The sequence below is a fragment of the Ascidiella aspersa genome, chromosome 1 (genome assembly GCF_963924565.1).
Source record: "Ascidiella aspersa chromosome 1, kaAscAspe10.2, whole genome shotgun sequence".
Lineage (NCBI taxonomy): Eukaryota > Metazoa > Chordata > Ascidiacea > Phlebobranchia > Ascidiidae > Ascidiella > Ascidiella aspersa.
Genome location: NC_139447.1, coordinates 7,213,285 through 7,233,134, shown reverse-complemented (window position 1 = coordinate 7,233,134; position 19,850 = coordinate 7,213,285). Strand labels below are relative to the sequence as shown.

The window sequence follows — 19,850 nt, the reverse complement described above, 5'->3', positions numbered from 1 at the left end:
AAAGCAATTCTATTTGCAGTGAGACAAATGAAAAGCAGCGTATTTTCCAAGCTTTTTACTGTTTGAAACCCACCGTAGCATTTACCTTTGCCTGTAGTGTAAAATTAAAACCTTAACAAAATCCGGCAATTGAAACGCGCTAGAGTAAAAAATAAACTGGAAGTGACGTTGAGATTAGTAACATCCATTAAAATTAAATGCTTAGCCATACTCATGCTGTTCATACGTGAAATGTTGAAGTTTCAGTTAAAAATGTCGCATTACGCAACATTATGATTATAGGCTATACAAGTTCAGATTTAAAAACAAGTGTTACGACAAACAGCGTTATGGAAGCTTTGTACTAAACTAAAGAGTATTAAAGTATTCAGACTTATCGGGGTTAGTTGCAATATGTCAGTGATAACCTAGAATCTAGATGAAAAGAAATCCAGTAGAGAAAGAGATACCACGATAAATTTGCAAATTAAACTTTCTATGTTTTATTTGGTATAACCACTTCAGTGTTTCTGTTTTAGATTGTTGGTAGGTTACACGGTAAGGTGGCAATTGTCACTGGAGCCACAGGGGGCATCGGGGAAGCTATTTGCGACCGTTTTCTTGCCGAAGGTTCCAAAGTCATGATGGTGGGTCGCAACCAAGAAAATCTCCGATCTGTTTACGAAATCTTAAGTGCCAAATATAAGACAAATGTGGCGATGATTCAATGCGACGTGACTGAAGAAAATGCGGCGTGTGAGGCTTTTACCGCTGTTGTAAACCAATTCGAACATAATTGCAATGTTCTTGTAAATAATGCCGGTGTCATGCCTGTGTCTCCGACCGTAGAAGCCGCATCTTTCCTGAACCGTGTTTTAGACGTCAACCTGAAAGGTGTCTTCACTTTTACGAGAGAGTTCCTTCGACGTCTTGAGCTCTTTGAAAGCAAAGATTTAACAAGAACAGGTATCATCAATATCCCGAGGACAGTCGCACAGCATGGATTTGATCATTGCTCTGCCTACGCTGCTTTAAAAGCCGGGGTAAATGCGTTTACCAAGACAGTGTGCATGGAGGTTGGAAGGTTCGGCGCGCGACGCACTTGGCAGCCTTCCATGGCGCAACGGAAAAGAAGCGCTGATCTAGTTGAAAAGGCAGCATTAAAACGTAAACTAACCAGACGTAAAATAACAATTCGCGCGAAGCGAGAACATTTCTTTTTGCAATTATACCCTCGTGTCTAATTTGTCAAAGAAGCGGCGGGCCGGATGAATTACCCGCGGGCCGTAGGTTGCCGACCCCTGCTTTAAATAAATAAAAAAACTTTACTACAATGTCATGGTTTGCAAGCATTGTAGATTGCCGTCCAAACGTCGTATGTAATTCATGACTCAGCATCAAACATACCGCAAAAAATTCAGAGTGAACACACAAAGTGCCATTCATCTGTCTTGTCGCATTAGCGATATCGACAGGAAATATTGGGAACGTTTGGTAAACATATACAGCGTCGGCCTTCTGCGAAAACTCGCGAAAGTGCAGCGTTGTCAAAACAGTTTCACGCGGGTGTGAACAATAGGGTGTATCTTTATAGAATCCAAAACAATCGGCAGCAGGAAATGCAGCCGCATTTTACCGTCTAGCATCTCGCACTGCACATATGTATTTTTTGCCCTTTCTTCACTTATTTGCGTTGCCTACTCATTTGTCCTAGCCGTGTTGCCTGCGAGGCTGTAGTACTTTTCATTGCGTTTTTAGTCTATTATCATGTTTTAATATTTTATTGTTTACTTTTATTGGTGTGTTGATAGCTGCACTTTTATTTTATTTATTTGTACTCTTACAGAAACTGATGATGCCACTTGGCGAAATATATTTTCCTTTTAAACAAAACGTCTGATCCTGTTTTTACTCATGTTTTTAACTATGAGTTTTACTTATATTGAAAGGAAGACTGGCCTATTTAACAAACGCATCTGCGGAATTAAGGAACAAAAAAATCCATGCATATTGAGCGCATTCCTTTAGATACGTTAAAAAATTTAAGTTATTCAGTCGTCAGCAGTGGCAACAAACCAGTTTGTAAAAATTGACAGGGAGTTTGTACGTTGATAAATGCTATGCATTGTTTTGAATTCGGTCAGCCATCAGGCCAACATTTTGCCATAAGAAACCGTGCAGAATTGAACGTTAGGTTTAGGCAAAGAAAACCTGATAAGTAGATCAGGTTTTAAATTTGGCGTGAAAGGTCGTTAATTATAATTTGTTATAATAGCGTAAAATTTCACGTGGATTTCGTAAGAGTGTTGTATATATCATTCAACTTGCTGCTAAGTTTGATAGATTAAACCAGGGGTGACTAAGCTATGAAGTATTGTTCAGAAGAAGAGCATTGTAGGATTACAAGTATAGCACGCTACACCTTATTAAACATTTTGAACTGCCTTCAAAAATGTGCGCACACTTTTAAGTAAGAGTTAGAGTTAGTGTTAGAGATAGAGTTAGAGTTAGAGTTAGAGTTAGAGTTAGAGTTAGAGTTAGAGTTAGAGTTAGAGTTAGAGTTAGAGTTAGAGTTAGAGTTAGAGTTAGAGTTAGAGTTAGAGTTAGAGTTAGAGTTAGAGTTAGAGTTAGAGTTAGAGTTAGAGTTAGAGTTAGAGTTAGAGTTAGAGTTAGAGTTAGAGTTAGTGTTAGAGTTAGAGTTAGAGTTAGAGTTAGAGTTAGAGTTAGAGTTAGAGTTAGAGTTAGAGTTAGAGTTAGAGTTAGAGTTAGAGTTAGAGTTAGAGTTAGAGTTAGAGTTAGAGTTAGAGTTAGAGTTAGAGTTAGAGTTAGAGTTAGAGTTAGAGTTAAACTCTGTACTCAGAGTTAGAGTTAGAGTTAGAGTTAGAGTTAGAGTTAGAGTTAGAGTTAGAGTTAGAGTTAGAGTTAGAGTTAGAGTTAGAGTTAGAGTTAGAGTTAGAGTTAGAGTTAGAGTTAGAGTTAGAGTTAGAGTTAGAGTTAGAGTTAGAGTTAGAGTTAGAGTTAGAGTTAGAGTTAGAGTTAGAGTTAGAGTTAGAGTTAGAGTTAGAGTTAGAGTTAGAGTTAGAGTTAGAGTTAGAGTTAAACTCTGTACTCTAAGTCTATCCCCGCCTCTAGACGCGAGTTCTCTAAGATTTATTCCATTGTTAAACATATCAATAACAATTGTTAGTGCGATGAATCTGAACATTTAGGTGGCGCATATAATGGAAAAGTGGAAAATTGGTGCATTGAAACAAAAGGTTTATAAAAGTAAAACATAAATAATATAGAAAAACATAAATAATAGTGATTAAAGCAATTACCAAAACTTTGACTCACTGTAGAAATAAACAAAACAAACTGTAAAATAAAACAAACTCAACAGCAAAATGCTGTAAATGTTTATATTTTCTTTTGTGTATATCTGGTTTGTCGGTCGGAAGCCTGTGGTTCGGCTTCCTGTTCGATGCATGGCAATGTATCACGCCAAGATTTAAAAATGAATTACTCGGGCCGTATCCTCGTCGACCCATGTTATATATCAGAAACAATCAGCGGCGAACCACTCAGGGCTTTGCGGATTAAAATTAGTTTATATGTTTTGTTCGATCATGACAATGCAAAAATACAAATAACTTCACATATCGTAAAAATTTTATCAAAGCCCATACACTTTTAAAAGTAAGAGTTAGAGTTAGAGTTAGTGTTAGAGTTAGAGTTAGAGTTAGAGTTAGAGTTAGAGTTAGAGTTAGAGTTAGAGTTAGAGTTAGAGTTAGAGTTAGTGTTAGAGTTAGAGTTAGAGTTAGAGTTAGAGTTAGAGTTAGAGTTAGAGTTAGAGTTAGAGTTAGAGTTAGAGTTAGAGTTAGAGTTAGAGTTAGAGTTAGAGTTAGAGTTAGAGTTAGAGTTAGAGTTAGAGTTAGAGTTAGAGTTAGAGTTAAACTCTGTACTCAGAGTTAGAGTTAGAGTTAGAGTTAGAGTTAGAGTTAGAGTTAGAGTTAGAGTTAGAGTTAGAGTTAGAGTTAGAGTTAGAGTTAGAGTTAGAGTTAGAGTTAGAGTTAGAGTTAGAGTTAGAGTTAGAGTTAGAGTTAGAGTTAGAGTTAGAGTTAGAGTTAGAGTTAGAGTTAGAGTTAGAGTTAGAGTTAGAGTTAGAGTTAAACTCTGTACTCTAAGTCTATCCCCGCCTCTAGACGCGAGTTCTCTAAGATTTATTCCATTGTTAAACATATCAATAACAATTGTTAGTGCGATGAATCTGAACATTTAGGTGGCGCATATAATGGAAAAGTGGAAAATTGGTGCATTGAAACAAAAGGTTTATAAAAGTAAAACATAAATAATATAGAAAAACATAAATAATAGTGATTAAAGCAATTACCAAAACTTTGACTCACTGTAGAAATAAACAAAACAAACTGTAAAATAAAACAAACTCAACAGCAAAATGCTGTAAATGTTTATATTTTCTTTTGTGTATATCTGGTTTGTCGGTCGGAAGCCTGTGGTTCGGCTTCCTGTTCGATGCATGGCAATGTATCACGCCAAGATTTAAAAATGAATTACTCGGGCCGTATCCTCGTCGACCCATGTTATATATCAGAAACAATCAGCGGCGAACCACTCAGGGCTTTGCGGATTAAAATTAGTTTATATGTTTTGTTCGATCATGACAATGCAAAAATACAAATAACTTCACATATCGTAAAAATTTTATCAAAGCCCATACACTTTTAAAAGTAAGAGTTAGAGTTAGAGTTAGTGTTAGAGATAGAGTTAGAGTTAGAGTTAGAGTTAGAGTTAGAGTTAGAGATAGAGTTAGAGTTAGAGTTAGAGTTAGAGTTAGAGTTAGAGTTAGAGTTAGAGTTAGAGTTAGAGTTAGAGTTAGAGTTAGAGTTAGAGTTAGTGTTAGAGTTAGAGTTAGAGTTAGAGTTAGAGTTAGAGTTAGAGTTAGAGTTAGAGTTAGAGTTAGAGTTAGAGTTAGAGTTAGAGTTAGAGTTAGAGTTAGAGTTAGAGTTAGAGTTTAGAGTTGCAGTTAGAGTTTAGAGTTGCAGTTAGAGTTTAGAGTTGCAGTTAGAGTTTAGAGTTTGAGTTAGAGTTTGAGTAACTAACTCTAACTCTAAGATATTCTTGAAGGCAGTTCAAAATGTGCGCACATTGTTAAAAAATTGCGCACATTTTTAAAGGCAGTTTTAAATGTGCGCACATTGTCAAAAAAAGTGCGCACATTTTTGAAGACAGTTCTAAATGTGCGCAGATTGTTTAAGAACACATTTTAAACTGCCTTCATAAATGTGCGCACATTTTTTGCACATTTTGGCGCACATTGTTAAAAAATGTTCTCATCCCCGCCTCTAGACGCGAGTTCTCTAAGATTTATTCCATTGTTAAACATATCAATAACAATTGTTAGTGCGATGAATCTGAACATTTAGGTGGCGCATATAATGGAAAAGTGGAAAATTGGTGCATTGAAACAAAAGGTTTATAAAAGTAAAACATAAATAATATAGAAAAACATAAATAATAGTGATTAAAGCAATTACCAAAACTTTGACTCACTGTAGAAATAAACAAAACAAACTGTAAAATAAAACAAACTCAACAGCAAAATGCTGTAAATGTTTATATTTTCTTTTGTGTATATCTGGTTTGTCGGTCGGAAGCCTGTGGTTCGGCTTCCTGTTCGATGCATGGCAATGTATCACGCCAAGATTTGAAAGTGAATTACTCGGGCCGTATCCTCGTCGACCCGTGTTATATATCAGAAACAATCAGCGGCGAACCACACAGGACTTTGCGGATTAAAATGGGTTTATATGTTTTGTTCGATCACGACAATGCAAAAATACAAATAACTTCACATATCGTAAAAATTTTATCAAAGCCCATGCAGAAGTAGGTATCATTTTAAACGTTTCGAATAACTCTTTTTGATTTTCAAAATTTTAGGTGTAGGCCGTGATTTTGTTTGTTGAAAACTGCTTTTGGCGTCGAAAATGGAAAAGAAAACATCGACTGAGAAATTGGAGATCACAAACGAAAAGAAAAATTCAAAACGGTTTGACAAATGTTCTATTTTTTAAAATAAATTGGGGCTGGAGTACTTGCTTACAGATTTAAAGATGAATATGCCTTCTGGCAAGTTTGCCCAATAAACAGCTGTTAACTGTTTCATTAGTGTCCACAATTAAACTAAAGTCATGAAACGCCAGAAGAGCGATTGCTATTTAAAGTCATGACAGTCAAAACGAGGTTAAAAACAGTTTAGGCTTACAGGCATCTCACTTTGTGTTAATTTATTAGCGCAAAACGTTGTTTAGTTTTGCTTTGTCTTACATTAACTTATGGGAAATATATTAACTCCCTTATATTAACTCACAGGTTGCAATGGGACCGACCCTCAGAATTCATGTTCGCCTTACTTGGTTACTGCGTGGGTCTGGGAATGTTCTGGAGATTTCCTTACCTTTGCTACAGAAACGGTGGAGGTAAATATGTTTTTTCGTCTTTGATATTCCTACTTAAATTTACACGTTCATGCAAATGCGTGTATATCTGCAATTTAGTTTTAGGTGTAGCGACGGCGCCGAGGTCGTGAGTTCAAAAATCAAAAAAAAAAAATCCTTATGGAATAAGTGATTTCGGTTACCTCGGTGGTGGCTTCAAATGTGCTTTATAACTTGCCTTAACAATTTTGACGTTTCATTAGATAACCAACAGATTTTACCACAGTCCTTGCTGATTTCTGAGTACTTCTGGAAATCTTCCAGTGGACCCCGCGGGTCGGCAAACCTATGATGCAACTTGATTTTAAATTTATTTTTTGCTTGCCAATCGAGATGGTTTCTTTGGCCCACCATGTTTCTATTTTTAGGGTTCTTTTTCTCATCGATGTAAGCTTGTGTACTAATAGCATTACCATTATACACTATTAATTATGCCGACTATTAACAAAAACTTAGGAAATACTCGGCAAAATGTAACTTGCTTTAAACAGGCAACGCATATAACTTTAGTTTAACCCCATGTGTTGATTGATACTGATTTTTATAACTGTTACGTATCTTTTGTAAATCCTTATTTAACGCTTAAAAAGGGAAAATCGAAAAATTGACAAACGTTGTTGATTTTTCCCTAAAGTCGTAAGGATATTACACAAAGTCAATGCACTTGCTTCCCCCAGGAATGCCGTCATATTGTACGTTAAAGTGTCTCCAAAGAGACTTAAGAACTACGCAGGGCAAAAAAATCATATTTTTGTTGTTCGGTGTAGGTAGGTTGTAGCTTTAGGTGTAGTTTATTCCTGTCAGTTCAGCATTAATTCCGATTTAAGTCGTTTGACAAACAAAATCTTTGATTAGATAGTTTGTTTTGCCAACAGTGCTTTGTTTTATCTGTCAGGAGCATTTCTCGTCCCGTTTCTGCTTGCTTGTGTGCTGATGGCATTGCCACTCTACACATTTGAAGTCGGACTCGGCCAGTTCACGAAGAGAGGCAAGCTTGGCGCGTGGGATCGCATTCCACTGATGAAGGTAGGCCGCTAAAGTCTGATACTTTACTTTTCTTCACTTGTTAACCAAATTTTACACCAGAGATTGCAAGGTGCTTTGAAGCACTACTGTTTTGTTTCGTCCCAGGTTTAGAACAAAAAATAATTTTAACGCAGTTTTCACAAGTATCTACTCTTTTTAATCAAAATTATTGCCCTCATAATTCTGACAGCAAAATTTATGAAATAACTGACATTTAAAAAATTTACGTTTTGCGAAAACTTTGACGTCGAATGATTTCTAAAAATTTTAACCGTGATGGATTTAGAACTTTTTAGGATGTTAAAAATACCTCGACATAACAAAAAAATGAATAATTTATTTAAATAACACAGTTTTAAGAGAGACTGTAAGTTAGACAAACGTTTCTCAAATCGGCGTTACATTTTTTGAAAATCGCTTTTCGTCACATAGTTTTTATTGTCCTTTTAAAATATAGCCTATATTGAATCTTTTGTTCGTCGACGTGACTTTCGAAATGAAATCACAAAACTGCAAGTTGTTTAGCTGTTCAAGACCTATCAACCGGGTTGTTTGTTTTTACAGGGCCTCGCCTGGGCCAGTCTGTTTATTTCTACCTGGTGCATGATAGCTTACATGTCAATCATGGCTTGGTGCATTTTATTCTTCGTCAATTCATTTACGTTTGATGCTCTTCCCTGGACCACATGCGGTAAGAGTTGATTTATTTAGAAAACACGGTGTACCAATGTAATTAAAGGAAAATGAATTGAATTTGCATAAAAACCTTCACGTTCAAGTCTAGCGAAAAGTTAAAAAAATTGGTAGGTTATTTGACTTACTAAGGTCCATGGAAAAAACACGTGGATAAAACGAAATCATAGGGGATATTTTTCTTTTAATTTAGCGTCTATCTAGCAAGTATTAGGTTTAACGCTGATGTGCCTTTGACAGTTAATCACGTGGACTGAAGAATTTTTGTTAATTTTGTATGAACTCGACGAACAAGAGTCCACAGGGTTATTATAAAGGTTTTGTCTGCAGATAACGATTGGAATACTGAAAGCTGCGTTTCGTTGGACGATTTTAAGGCAATCAACACGACTTCATTGAGCCCCACCAATCTTAGCTTGAACGGAAAACCTAACCTGGTCGCAAACGCTACAGGAAATATCACGTTTCCTCAGGTTGAGTTCTGGCGGTAAGACACGGCATTTCGGCAATATACTTTTTGCAGCAGTGTTTTTTCCTAACCCTTTTTATCACATGACGCACCTTTTGGTCTTGAAAATGTGGTGATTATGCCGACATTTCTTTAAAATTGCCTTCAGTTTTTGTTGCATAGGCCTCATATTAGCATTATTATTTAAGTAGACTACTATATGGACTTAATGACCTAAGCCGAAAAACAAAGTAAAAGTGATAAAAATATTTGTCGAGTATTTCTTTTTTTGCCTTGGGCGCACCTGGCTATCTTCCATGGCATCATTTTTTTAGATGTTATCTTAAAAACTAAGCTGTCGCCTAATAGATTATTGTTAGATTCTCGCCTCGTTAGGAAAGGCTGCGGAATCAAAGTCGGACTCATGACTCGAGACTCAGCACTCGAAAGAGTGGGTTTACTTGACTGAAGTGGGACTCGGAAGTTAGCACTCGAGTATGACTACTTACTGCAAACCCGAGTTCGAATCGCCTTTGCGCAGTCGCAAGTTTAAACAACCTATCCGGCCGCAAGCGCACACTGTAGATCAGCGATTCCCAAACTTTTCTAAAATTTTTGCTTGGCGGACCCGTTGCAATTATCTTGAAATTTCGCGGCCCAGAAAAATCCAAGGGTCAGTTGACCCATGTTTCTTGTAGTAGACTAGTGCAGTCACGATTCTTTCTAATGTAACAACTTTCTATATAATGCGAACGATTCGCTGATAGCAGGTAGTACAAAATAAATGCTTTATGATGTCACAAGAGACATCATAAAACACGCTATATGATCGGATAATTAAGCATAACTATAAGACAATCATGATGACAGATAATGTTTAAAGCATAGACTAATGTTTAAAACATTCGCTAAAGCCTAATGTTGAAAAGCCTAAAGACTAATTCTCCTCGCGGACCCTTTGAAAATGCCTTACGGACCCCAGTTGGTCCGCGGACCCCAGTTTGGGAACCGCTGCTCTAAATGGTAAAGATGGAATATAGGCTGGAATATTTTCCACGCCTCTTTGCGGGTGCCGGAGTAATATAACGCCCCTAAGAGTGGATTGCGGTATTTAAACCCTATTTTATTCTAATTACTTCAATGGAAGGAATAAAGAATGTAGTGTCGGAGCTAGACAAGTTTTCTAAACCGACTCCACTCTATCATGATTGACACTTTATCTAAAATATTTACACGCATGTTAAAAGACTTTTATTTACCGTGCTAAATCCGTTGTTTGTTATACCTTTCACTTATTGTAATTTTGATATACCCCGCAAAGATTGTCAAAGAAAGCAATGGGCTTCACGTATTTCAGTAATTACCAGTGTTGTAAACAAGTCATTGTGAAATGACTTAAGTCCCAGTTAAGTCATTTGAAAAATAACAAGTCCAAGTCATCGGTTGCCCAAGTCATTTTCAAGTCATGTCAATGACATAAAAGTAAACTCTTAAACTATTCATGTTGGTAAACTCGTCCGATTATGAGCAGCAATTTAACTAAAAAATAACACATTAATCCCCAGATATTTCACAAAATGACTTAGGTCCAAGTGGAGTATTTTGTCCAAAAGATTTAATTCAAGCCGAATAATTTAAAAATTGTGACTCAAGTGCACTTAAGTTAAAACCCTAAGTCATTACAACACTGGTGATGACCAAAGGAACGACAAATGGGTATTTCTTTTGTTGAACATATTCCGTTCATAGGCGTCACGTATTGCGGCAATCAAGCGGTTTCACCGATTTCGGCGACTTTAACGGAACCATGTTCGGTTATCTGGTGGCAGCATTTGTTACGGTGTTCGCGGTCACCATTATGGGAGTCAAATCCAGCGGAAAGGTGAAGCCGATTTAATTAAGCCGCTGTGTTTTGATTTGCAGCAAATTTACTGTGAGGTTACTCCGTGTATTGTTGGAAACCGTTTTTGGGATGAGCTGTTCAACTTTATTTTCGATTCTGATAAAAAATTAATCCTTGATTAGGTGATTTAAACTGCTGACTGTCAAAATTCCGAAAAAATGGGTAAACTTAGAGAATGTTCCGTGTCTGGTCTAAAAGCAATTAGAACGGGGGGTCGCGTTTTTTTAGGTAAACTCTCACGGAAATAAACGCAGCTCGGCTGATTTAAACTGTACTGTACATCCAGTGGTTTTCTTATACTGCAGGCCTCGATAGAATCTACAATGTTCCGCCAAACTTTTTGCTAAGTTTTTGTGTTATAAAGAACTATTTTCTATTACAAATAGGCATACAGACAAGTATATGGGAGACTAATACAAACTATATGCATTAAATCAACTCGGGGCCAAACTCATAAAGGTCTCTGCGGACCGTTAAATTTTAGCTGTGTGGATTTTACGCATCTTATTATGACGGTAACCACTGTAAATTGTGGATAAAATTATAGCATTTTGCAAAAAGGCTTTATAACTACATACTACACTCCATGCAGATTTGCACAAAAATGCTTAACTCGATAAAAAGTTTCGCAAAAAAATTGCTTTTACGTAGATCAAATATCCAAAAAAGTACGAGGAATGGCCTCGTGCCCAGTTTGAAAAATAGGTTGATGATTTGCGTTGGCGGGCCGGGTCTGGCCCGCGGACCGCAGGTTGCCCACCCCTGATAGAAACTATATATGAACATATCGATTTGTTATTGGACAATTATCTCACTCATTATATGATGTGTCTATAACAGCCTTTTCATCAGCCGCGTCTAAACAGCCATTCAACTCGTGTAGGTGGTTTATTTCACCGCATCGTTCCCGTACATCATGCTGGTCGTGCTTTTTATTCGCGGCCTAACACTTGAGGGAGCCTATGAGGGAATCAAAGTCTTTTTACTTCCGGACATGAGGGTTCTTCTGAAGCCTTCGGTGAGTCAATTGCCAGTTTGATTTCACATCTTGAATATTGCTTGTTCATTCTTCGCTGTTCCTCGTATTACAGCGTGTTGCTATTTTAAAATATATCAAACTTGGATTCTGTCAAAATTCATTCAATCTAGTAAGTCGTGGTGTATATTCCAAACTTAAAAATTAGAGCGCCAGGCCAAAAAAGTTTGAAACGGCTATCAAGCGATTTTTAAGCTGATCTAATATATACTTAGGTCAATTTACACGATTACATAACAAGCGACGAGACTAGCGTATATAGGATACGCCTTTTTTATGAATAATTACTTTTCCAAAAAAAAACCATGTTATTTGAAACAGCGTATAATTTAAGCAGAATGATCATTAAAACGTAATATGTAAACCGAAACTCAATTAAATGTTTCCGCTAAACACATTTCCTACTTTGTCTCAGTAATACGTACCCACAGCTAATTTTAATTATAGCTGAAGGCATTTATTCATCCATTTCACGAGTTACCCGTCAAAAATTAGCTAACTTAACAAATGCAGATTTCGTGCAAAGTGTTTTTAAATCTATTATGTTATTTCGCAAAAAAACTTGCAACGGAAATATGCTACAAATTCTAGTCCTAAGTATACATGCCTTGTTCGAGGCCCGCTGAATTTGCAGTGCAAAGTAAATAACTAAACGTGTGTTGGACTGTATGTATCTATGTAGCGCAGGGGTTCTTAAACTGGGGTCCATGGACCCCTGGGGGTCCGTGAACTAGTTTTAAGGGGTCCATGAAGGTCTAATTGAAATATTAGTGTATATTTAAGAAGTTACCATTTTTTCAAAGAAAACAATTTAAGTATAAATAAAACGGATTTGCACTAAATGTATTTAGACTCCATTTCACACTTTACATTTTTGGACCGAAATCAGAAGATTTATGAAGTTCATTTGTATTGTGACGTCAATTTATGACGTCATTTTTTGTGCCGACCGTGGTCCACTCGAGGCCAAAAAAAAATTTTAGGCGTCCGCGGTAAAAAAAGTTTAAGAACCCCCGAGTGTAGCGAAATACACGCTTAGCGGATAGTCAACCTTGACAAATTAACCTGGTATTTTTTCTAACAAAGATACTTAATTCTTTATCAAGCGATTTAGCCAAGTATAGGCAGAACTAATGGGAATATTTTCGCTCGTTTGGAATATTTTCGCTTTCTTTCGTTATGACGCAGTTCAAGCAATCAAAAGTTTTAATGGGGATGTAAAATACCTTGATTAGCATGTAAAAAAATAAATTGGTGTGAGCGTGGATTTAACTGGAATGGCGTTGTATGCGAAAAACAATTATTTGGTCAATTTAAGTCATATAAGCAACTCAACGTTACTTGTTTATAATGAACGTTTATAATTAGACCCAGAAGTCCAAAGAATTCTACCACCACAACAAATGTTTCTAGTTTAACAACAATAAACGCCTTGCTAATCACAACGGCACAACGCTTTTGTTGGCGCACTTGATTAGCACGCGAGCCTGTGATTGCGCGCTCCAGATTGGAAAGGTGAACAGTGCACAGTGACACAGTGTAGTGTACGACTTACCAAAAAAGTGAAGTTAAAAGCCTTGCTCAAAACGGCATCGTTACAAAACAACATTTCGCCGCACATTAAAAATGCAAAACCTGTTTAGCTATAATTACTGCTTTGCCAAAGTACAATTTGGAAAAATGAGATCGAACGACATGAATCCCTGTCAAGCAAGAACGTTAATTGGAGCACTTCGTTAGAATGATTTGAGTGTTGCTTTTTCGGAATATATAGGTCTGGATGGAGGGAATATCACAGGCTTTTAATATCTTCGGGATTGGGTTTTCCGCTCTCACTGCATTTGGAAGTTACAACAAAAAGCGACAAGACTTTTTTCAGTAAGTTACCTTTGAGAGTTTTTTCTCATTTTAGCGTGAGTATCAAAAATTAAGGTAAATGACTAAATCCAAGTATGTATATTGTATACATTAATATGCGAACCTTTACTGACGAGCTGGAACAAGATTTGTCATATTTTTTCGTATTCTGACAGATTAAGGTATTATTCAGACGGTTTAGATTTTTTCAAGTTCACTAATTTTAATAGTTTAACAATTTATTTGTACATAAATGACGTAACTTGAGTTGACGCGCTCTAATAATAACATGGCTGGGACTTGAGCCTTTCAAAAATGACCTGATTTTTACAACACTGTCTGACAGACAATCGGTTTTCGTCATACCCTGCGGGATCGTCACTTCCATCGTGATGGGATTCGTGACCTTCAGCATCTTGGGTCACCTTGCGCTAAAAACCAATGCTGACATCCGGGAGGTTGTTGAATCAGGTAAAAAAAAAGTATGTAAGTCGCTTGAAAAAAATAAAGGTATTATTGACCAACTCGGAGGTAATTATTAACCAACAAGTATGGCCTAATTTTTTAATAAAAATTGTGTGTGATTTGTATAAAAACCTAACTCTAGAATGCTATATTATAATAGTAGCAGAAATATCTCAAAAAACACACAAAAAAATAACCATATGATTTTTCTAATTCTTAGCGAAACCATTGACTGGCGTAGATAACTGGTATAGAATGATGCTGATGACAAAATAGAATCTTTCTTGTTATTACATTCGATACTTTTGAAATGGTTTTGTAAAGACTTTGCCTGGTGTAAACTATTATCCGAAAAGTTTTAATATGTATTATAATTGGTAAAACATCAAATATGTATACTATGGCAGGTCCAGGTCTCGTGTTCCAAGTTATTCCAGTAGCCTTGTCTTTGATGCCGTTTGCTCCCGTCTGGTCGGCTCTTTTCTTTCTTATGCTTTACTTCGTTGCAATCGATTCGGCGGTAAGTACTAATCTGTCATACTTAAAAGAAACCTGCACACACATATGTGTGTTAACCACTGTGATCTAGCACTTCTGAAGCTGCTTTTTGACCAACGATTACGGCTTGCGTATCGTTAGCACACCGAAAGCATTCGCATCGCATACTTAAACATGCACGAATATTTTAATCAAAAGCAATTTTGTTTCGACGACAAAGTTGAACGTATCAGCGAAATAAATTTATTTTACGATAACGAACAGAGTCACATAACCCTGTATAGCAAGACGTCAATGTTATTTGCTTGCATAACTTTAACACCAACTTTAAAGAAACACCAATGACGAAATAAGCCACTGTGCTACCGACTTGGAATACAAGACTCGACGGAGTGAGTTTATTTGGCTTGATCATAAACCAGACTTGGACAACTAGATAATTCTAGTTTTCTAATTCATTGAATTAGAGCAAACTGCGGCTAATTCTACTTCTAATCTAATTTGGATTTTACCAAAAATGCTACTTTGTCCAACGGCATTTTTAGTCTCTCAGTTCAAACACAGAATTTCAATTAAAATTTTCTGGTTGGAACGACTTGTATGTAATTTTTACAGGCTAAAACGCATAAAAATGCATACAAATTAGCACACGCATATTTACCATTCACGTTCTTATAAGAATAAATTGTGATTAAATTAAATTGGTTGTAAAAACTAAACGTGATTATAGTTCAAATTCTAGTTGAAATTTGAATTTTTAGGAATTCGGTAATTCTAATTCTACTCTAATTTGAAAAAACTAAAATGCTCTAATTTTAATTCTAATCTAATTTAAAAAAGCGAAAATAAATCTAGTTGTCCAAGTCTGTCATAAACGTCACAATTCTTTTTAGCAGAAAATTAAAAAAAAATCCATTTTAAATGAATTCCAAATTTTTCCTAATCCGGCAAACTAGGCTACGTAAAACTTTTCGAGTTTCGTGACTGATGAGTTCTTGTTGGGTCCAACTAAGCCGTACACTATACTAATCGTATAGGTGGATTATTAACAAAATCGTAAAACAAATCGTAAAGGTGTAATATTATCATCTACTGTTTTCGCTGCACATATTATAGATGAGATGTATGTTTGGTTCCTTGGACGGAGGGAAATACAGTGCTGTGGAGTAGGACACAGATTTTGGACTGGAATCTATTTTATAACTGATGGTTGATGTAGCTCTATAGTCGTTGCGCTCGAAATTAAACAAACCGAAAAAACGGGACCGAAATAAAAATTTCATGCTCCTTTACAATTTAAACCAAGCTCACCTTGTTTGTAGTTTAGCGAATTCGAGGGAATATCGACGATGTTGACGGACGCTTTTCCCTCTCTCGTGTCCACTTGGAAGAAGAGGGCACTTACGAACTGCGGGATTGGAACAGCCTTCTTTTTGGCAGCCCAACTCATGATCACTGGGGTAGGTTAGAGTAAAATAAAAGTTTCAATTAAGTTCGTTCTTCTTAAAAGTTACCATTAAGTTCCTTTTTCTTAATTCTATATGCAATTTTTTTGCTTAAAATTGCCTTTCTCTTCAAAAAATGGTAATCTTTAAAAAAATAATACCTAAATTGTGCTAAGGGCGTTTGCGTTACCCAAATGGTGCCACGTCAATGTTTTTTTTTTAATTCGGGAAAGTAACTAATTTTCTTTGTTTAAATCGTTGCCAAACTCAGTAAACAACCGTGTTGCAATTTATCTCATCTCTACTAAACCTTTTTTCTATACCATTCGAACCACCAATCTGTTCTTCCTAAAATGAGGCCACGTCAAAATTTAAAGGAACTCATTTTATTTATTTAAATTATTGGCAAACAGTAAACAACCATGTTGTTATTTATCTAGTCTCTACTAAATCTTTATCTGCTAATTCAACCACAAAACTACTATGTAGGCAGGAGTTTACTGGTTTGAGTTATTTAACTACTATGGAGGCTTGGGAATCTGTCTGATCTGGGTTGCTATGTTGGAGTCGGTAGCGGTGGGTTGGCTTTGGAACGCCGAGCGCTACAGAAAAGACGTTAAACTCATGACTGGGCGAAGAGTGCCTGTCGTTATGGACTATTCCTACAAGTATTGTATTCCGGCTATTACTGCAGTAAGTTGTAAGCGATGATCAGAGTGTGTCAAACTGTGGATTAGGCCAGGGGTTGTCAAAAAATTTCAACACAAACCCAAAAAAACATTTTTGGGTTCGCTTCGTCCAGGGTCAGCATGAAATTTTTAAAACTGGCTTCATTATTCAACATGATGAAACAAATAGACATAATAACATGTTTTCGGTTCAATACATTGTGACCCTTCAATTCAACACAGAAGAAGCCTAAGCGCGATTTTCAATTATACTGCTTTAAAAATACATTACTGTTTTTCAATAATAAACGAGGATTTCTATTAGGCCTTCATGGGCCTTTCAAAACTAATTAACTTATCCTCAAGGTCGCAAATATTTTATTAAATTAAAAAGGGTAACATAATTCCAAGTTTGGGAAGCACTGTGCCTGTGTCAGACGATAGACTTGACTAAACAATAAACGTGATTAAAAAGTTTATTTGTAAATTACTTCGAACTACTGAACCTAAATAATTAGTAACGAAATAGTAATAACCACACACCTGTAAGTATTTTATTCATACAAAATTCAAGTGAGTTATATACTACGATACTTTAGGAGTGTTTCGAGAGATATGCAGTAGTGATGTATAATCTAAACTTTTCCCTTTTTCTTCAGGCGGTGTTTTTGTTTTACTGTATCAACTGGTCTCCTCTGAAAGTAGGCGATTATGAGTATCCGATAGGGGCCAACATTTTAGGTTGGTGTTTGTCATTGTCTTCAATTTTGTGCGTTCCAATATTGGCTGTGAAATCTCTCTTAAGCGGACCGGGAAGCCTTCGTCAGGTATGTGACTTACGTTTACCATGTGGTATTTAATGTTTAGCTTTCTATATGAAGTTCAAAACAAATAAAAATAGAAAATGACCTGAGATGATTTATCTAGTACCAATTTTTTAGAAATAATGCTTAAGATAATCAGTATTCAGTCCGTTAAAAGCTTGGCTCTGTTTCATTTGCAGCGATGGAACTCTGCGATAACTTCCAAAAAAGACTTCTCCTTGCTACATATGGACATGGATGAAGACAAAAAACTTGGAAAATATCTTGATACTGCAGAAACGAAGCATCTGACATCCGTTTAACCAGTGATCGATATTAGGAAAAGGTTTAATTGGAGAAGTGGTTTATCTAAACCTCACCGCATTATGCTAGTTGAGGATTTTTGTGTTATAGCGTCGAGTAACCATCAAAAAATATGTAGAAATGTATCGGCATCATTCATCGACATGTTCATCGCATCATAAAATTGTTATTCATTTACGCCATTGCGTGATCGCTTCCCATTTTGGTTCAAGGTGTGTTTACAGTTGGGTGCTGTGCTATGAGCTATGAGCACCAAAAAAAACGAAAGTTTAACCATTTTTCACGACTTGAGTTATTTATGCGACCAAAGTCTTATAAAAATTTTGAAACTTTTTACTTCGCTTATGAAAAAGTCACTAGCAAAGGTCCTTTACCCTTAATAACTTGTGGTACCCATACAGCAACTCTTATCATCTGTATCCCCAAATGTAAGTAAGCAAACCTGAGTTTCTATCACCTCTCCCTCCCGGTCAAAAAACTTCATCAGCAATCCTCTATTTCAACAATATGGCCCATTCATGGTTGGCCAAGACAATAAAAAAAATAAAAATTGACTCTGCTAAATTGCATGCCTTATTACTCCATCAATATATATAAACAGACGGCATTTTTATTTCTTCCTTCACAATGTCACTCGTATTGAAGTAAATAAACAGATGTAAGACATTTGCTAAATTTGCTGGATATAAAAAGCTGGAATAATATAAAGCCACCTTATTAATTGGTTAACAGTTCTTTTTCACAAAAAAAACGTATTTCTAATCATAATCTTGGCCAGGTCTCATTTGCTATGTTCTGGTTTTATCTGTTACTGGATGACAGGTTCAGTCACCTTGCCGTTATGATTTTTGTGTGGCCGTAAGAGAAGGCGGTCACAAAATCTACTGGTGTATGGACTTTGCGATATTCTTACTACGTCTTACCTCAACCTCCAACCATTATGCTCCAAAATTTAAATGGCTTTCATATTTTTGAAAATATATATTTTTTTTTCATATTTCACAATAATTTTACGTATTTGTACTATCAGTGGTTTACTTTTAAGCAGCATTTTCGGGTTTTGCGAGTCAGTAAAGTAATATAAAAACATAAAAGAGATAGGATTGCTTAATTGAAAAAGCAATATAAACGGACTTCTAAAACCATTGACCAATCTAAATTTACATTATTATTATTTTTCGGAATATGAATAAATTAGCTAATTAAATAAAAAAAAAAAAACAATAACAAATGTTATACCCTCCAGTAAACAGTAATAATCGGTTATTGGCTATAGACTAATTCACCTCATCCTGTGTGCCCAGACTATGCCAGTTGTGCCGCTGTGTGCCAAAATAAGGTTTTAATGTTTTCTAAAGGTACTGCTCAATAGCCAGGGGAAGTAAAAGGTCCATATCTATACGCTCGAAACCCATGAAATACCATTGTAAATAGATTTGCAGTTTTGGACTTCGCATTGTATAAACTTAACTTGTTTAATGTATCAAACGAAAGTCAACCAAAAAAGTACAAAACACAATTTCCATGCTTTATTTCTAACAACATTTAAAAAAAGGTTTCTAAAGCGATTAAAAAATGACCACAAAAAGAAAACCAAATATCCACGTCACAGTCAAACTGACTTCTGCCAATTGAATTAGTAGATGAATTAATAATCACAAAAACCCTTTTGCTATTTATACTACAGGGATCGTAAGCGCTACCCTACAAGTACAGTACCTATATAGTCCAAGTGAATTCTAATTTTCAATTAGGCAGACAATCGGAAATGAATTGGTCAAATACTCACCAGTCATATTGAATGCGACAGAGCGCTATGCTTAAACAGAGCGCATTTTGAAAACAGAGATATGAATGTCCGGACAAAATTACAGGAAACGTGGAGATGCTAAAGTTGAACCACGTTTTATAAGCATTAAAACGGCCTTTTAAAATGGACTTGATAGTTTTAGGTTGCTAAATCGGTTTAGCACCATTCAGCAGCCGCAATTCGGAGATCGGTTGTTTATAGAAGATTGGGTTTTAGGCCGATTGGGCAGTAACCGGTTGTTGCATATATATATATACACACTGCGCAAGTGATTCGTTGGCAGCAGCGTCTTACGCGTCATGGAAACTTTTCGGAAGTTTTGTCGAAAAGGCCATTGCGAAAAGTTGGGACTGTTTAGGTTTAACGGTGAAGAAGGCAGTAAATTTTCCGTAACA

At 36.1% G+C, this 19,850-nt stretch overlaps 1 protein-coding gene across 1 annotated transcript; it reads left to right on the top strand.

Annotated features, from left to right (window-relative positions):
* Positions 1–5,969: 5,969 nt before the first annotated feature.
* Positions 5,970–17,644, top strand: LOC146166845 (sodium- and chloride-dependent betaine transporter-like). Its single transcript, XM_083385159.1, has 14 exons — positions 5,970–6,031; positions 6,355–6,461; positions 7,375–7,505; positions 8,070–8,196; positions 8,529–8,685; positions 10,396–10,528; positions 11,433–11,567; positions 13,360–13,463; positions 13,789–13,913; positions 14,315–14,427; positions 15,728–15,865; positions 16,340–16,543; positions 17,178–17,345; positions 17,522–17,644. Exons 1-14 carry the CDS (start codon positions 5,970–5,972, stop codon positions 17,642–17,644), a joined length of 1,827 nt encoding a protein of 608 aa, XP_083241285.1.
* The last annotated feature ends 2,206 nt before the right edge of the window (positions 17,645–19,850 follow it).

Coding starts and splice junctions, on each gene's coding strand:
- LOC146166845 (XM_083385159.1), top strand. CDS start 5,970: ATGGAAAAGAAAACATCGACTGAGAAATTGGAGATCACAAACGAAAAG. Junction 11,568..13,359: donor GGGTTCTTCTGAAGCCTTCG/GTGAGTCAATTG, acceptor CGGAATATATAG/GTCTGGATGGAGGGAATATC. Junction 13,464..13,788: donor AAGCGACAAGACTTTTTTCA/GTAAGTTACCTT, acceptor ACTGTCTGACAG/ACAATCGGTTTTCGTCATAC.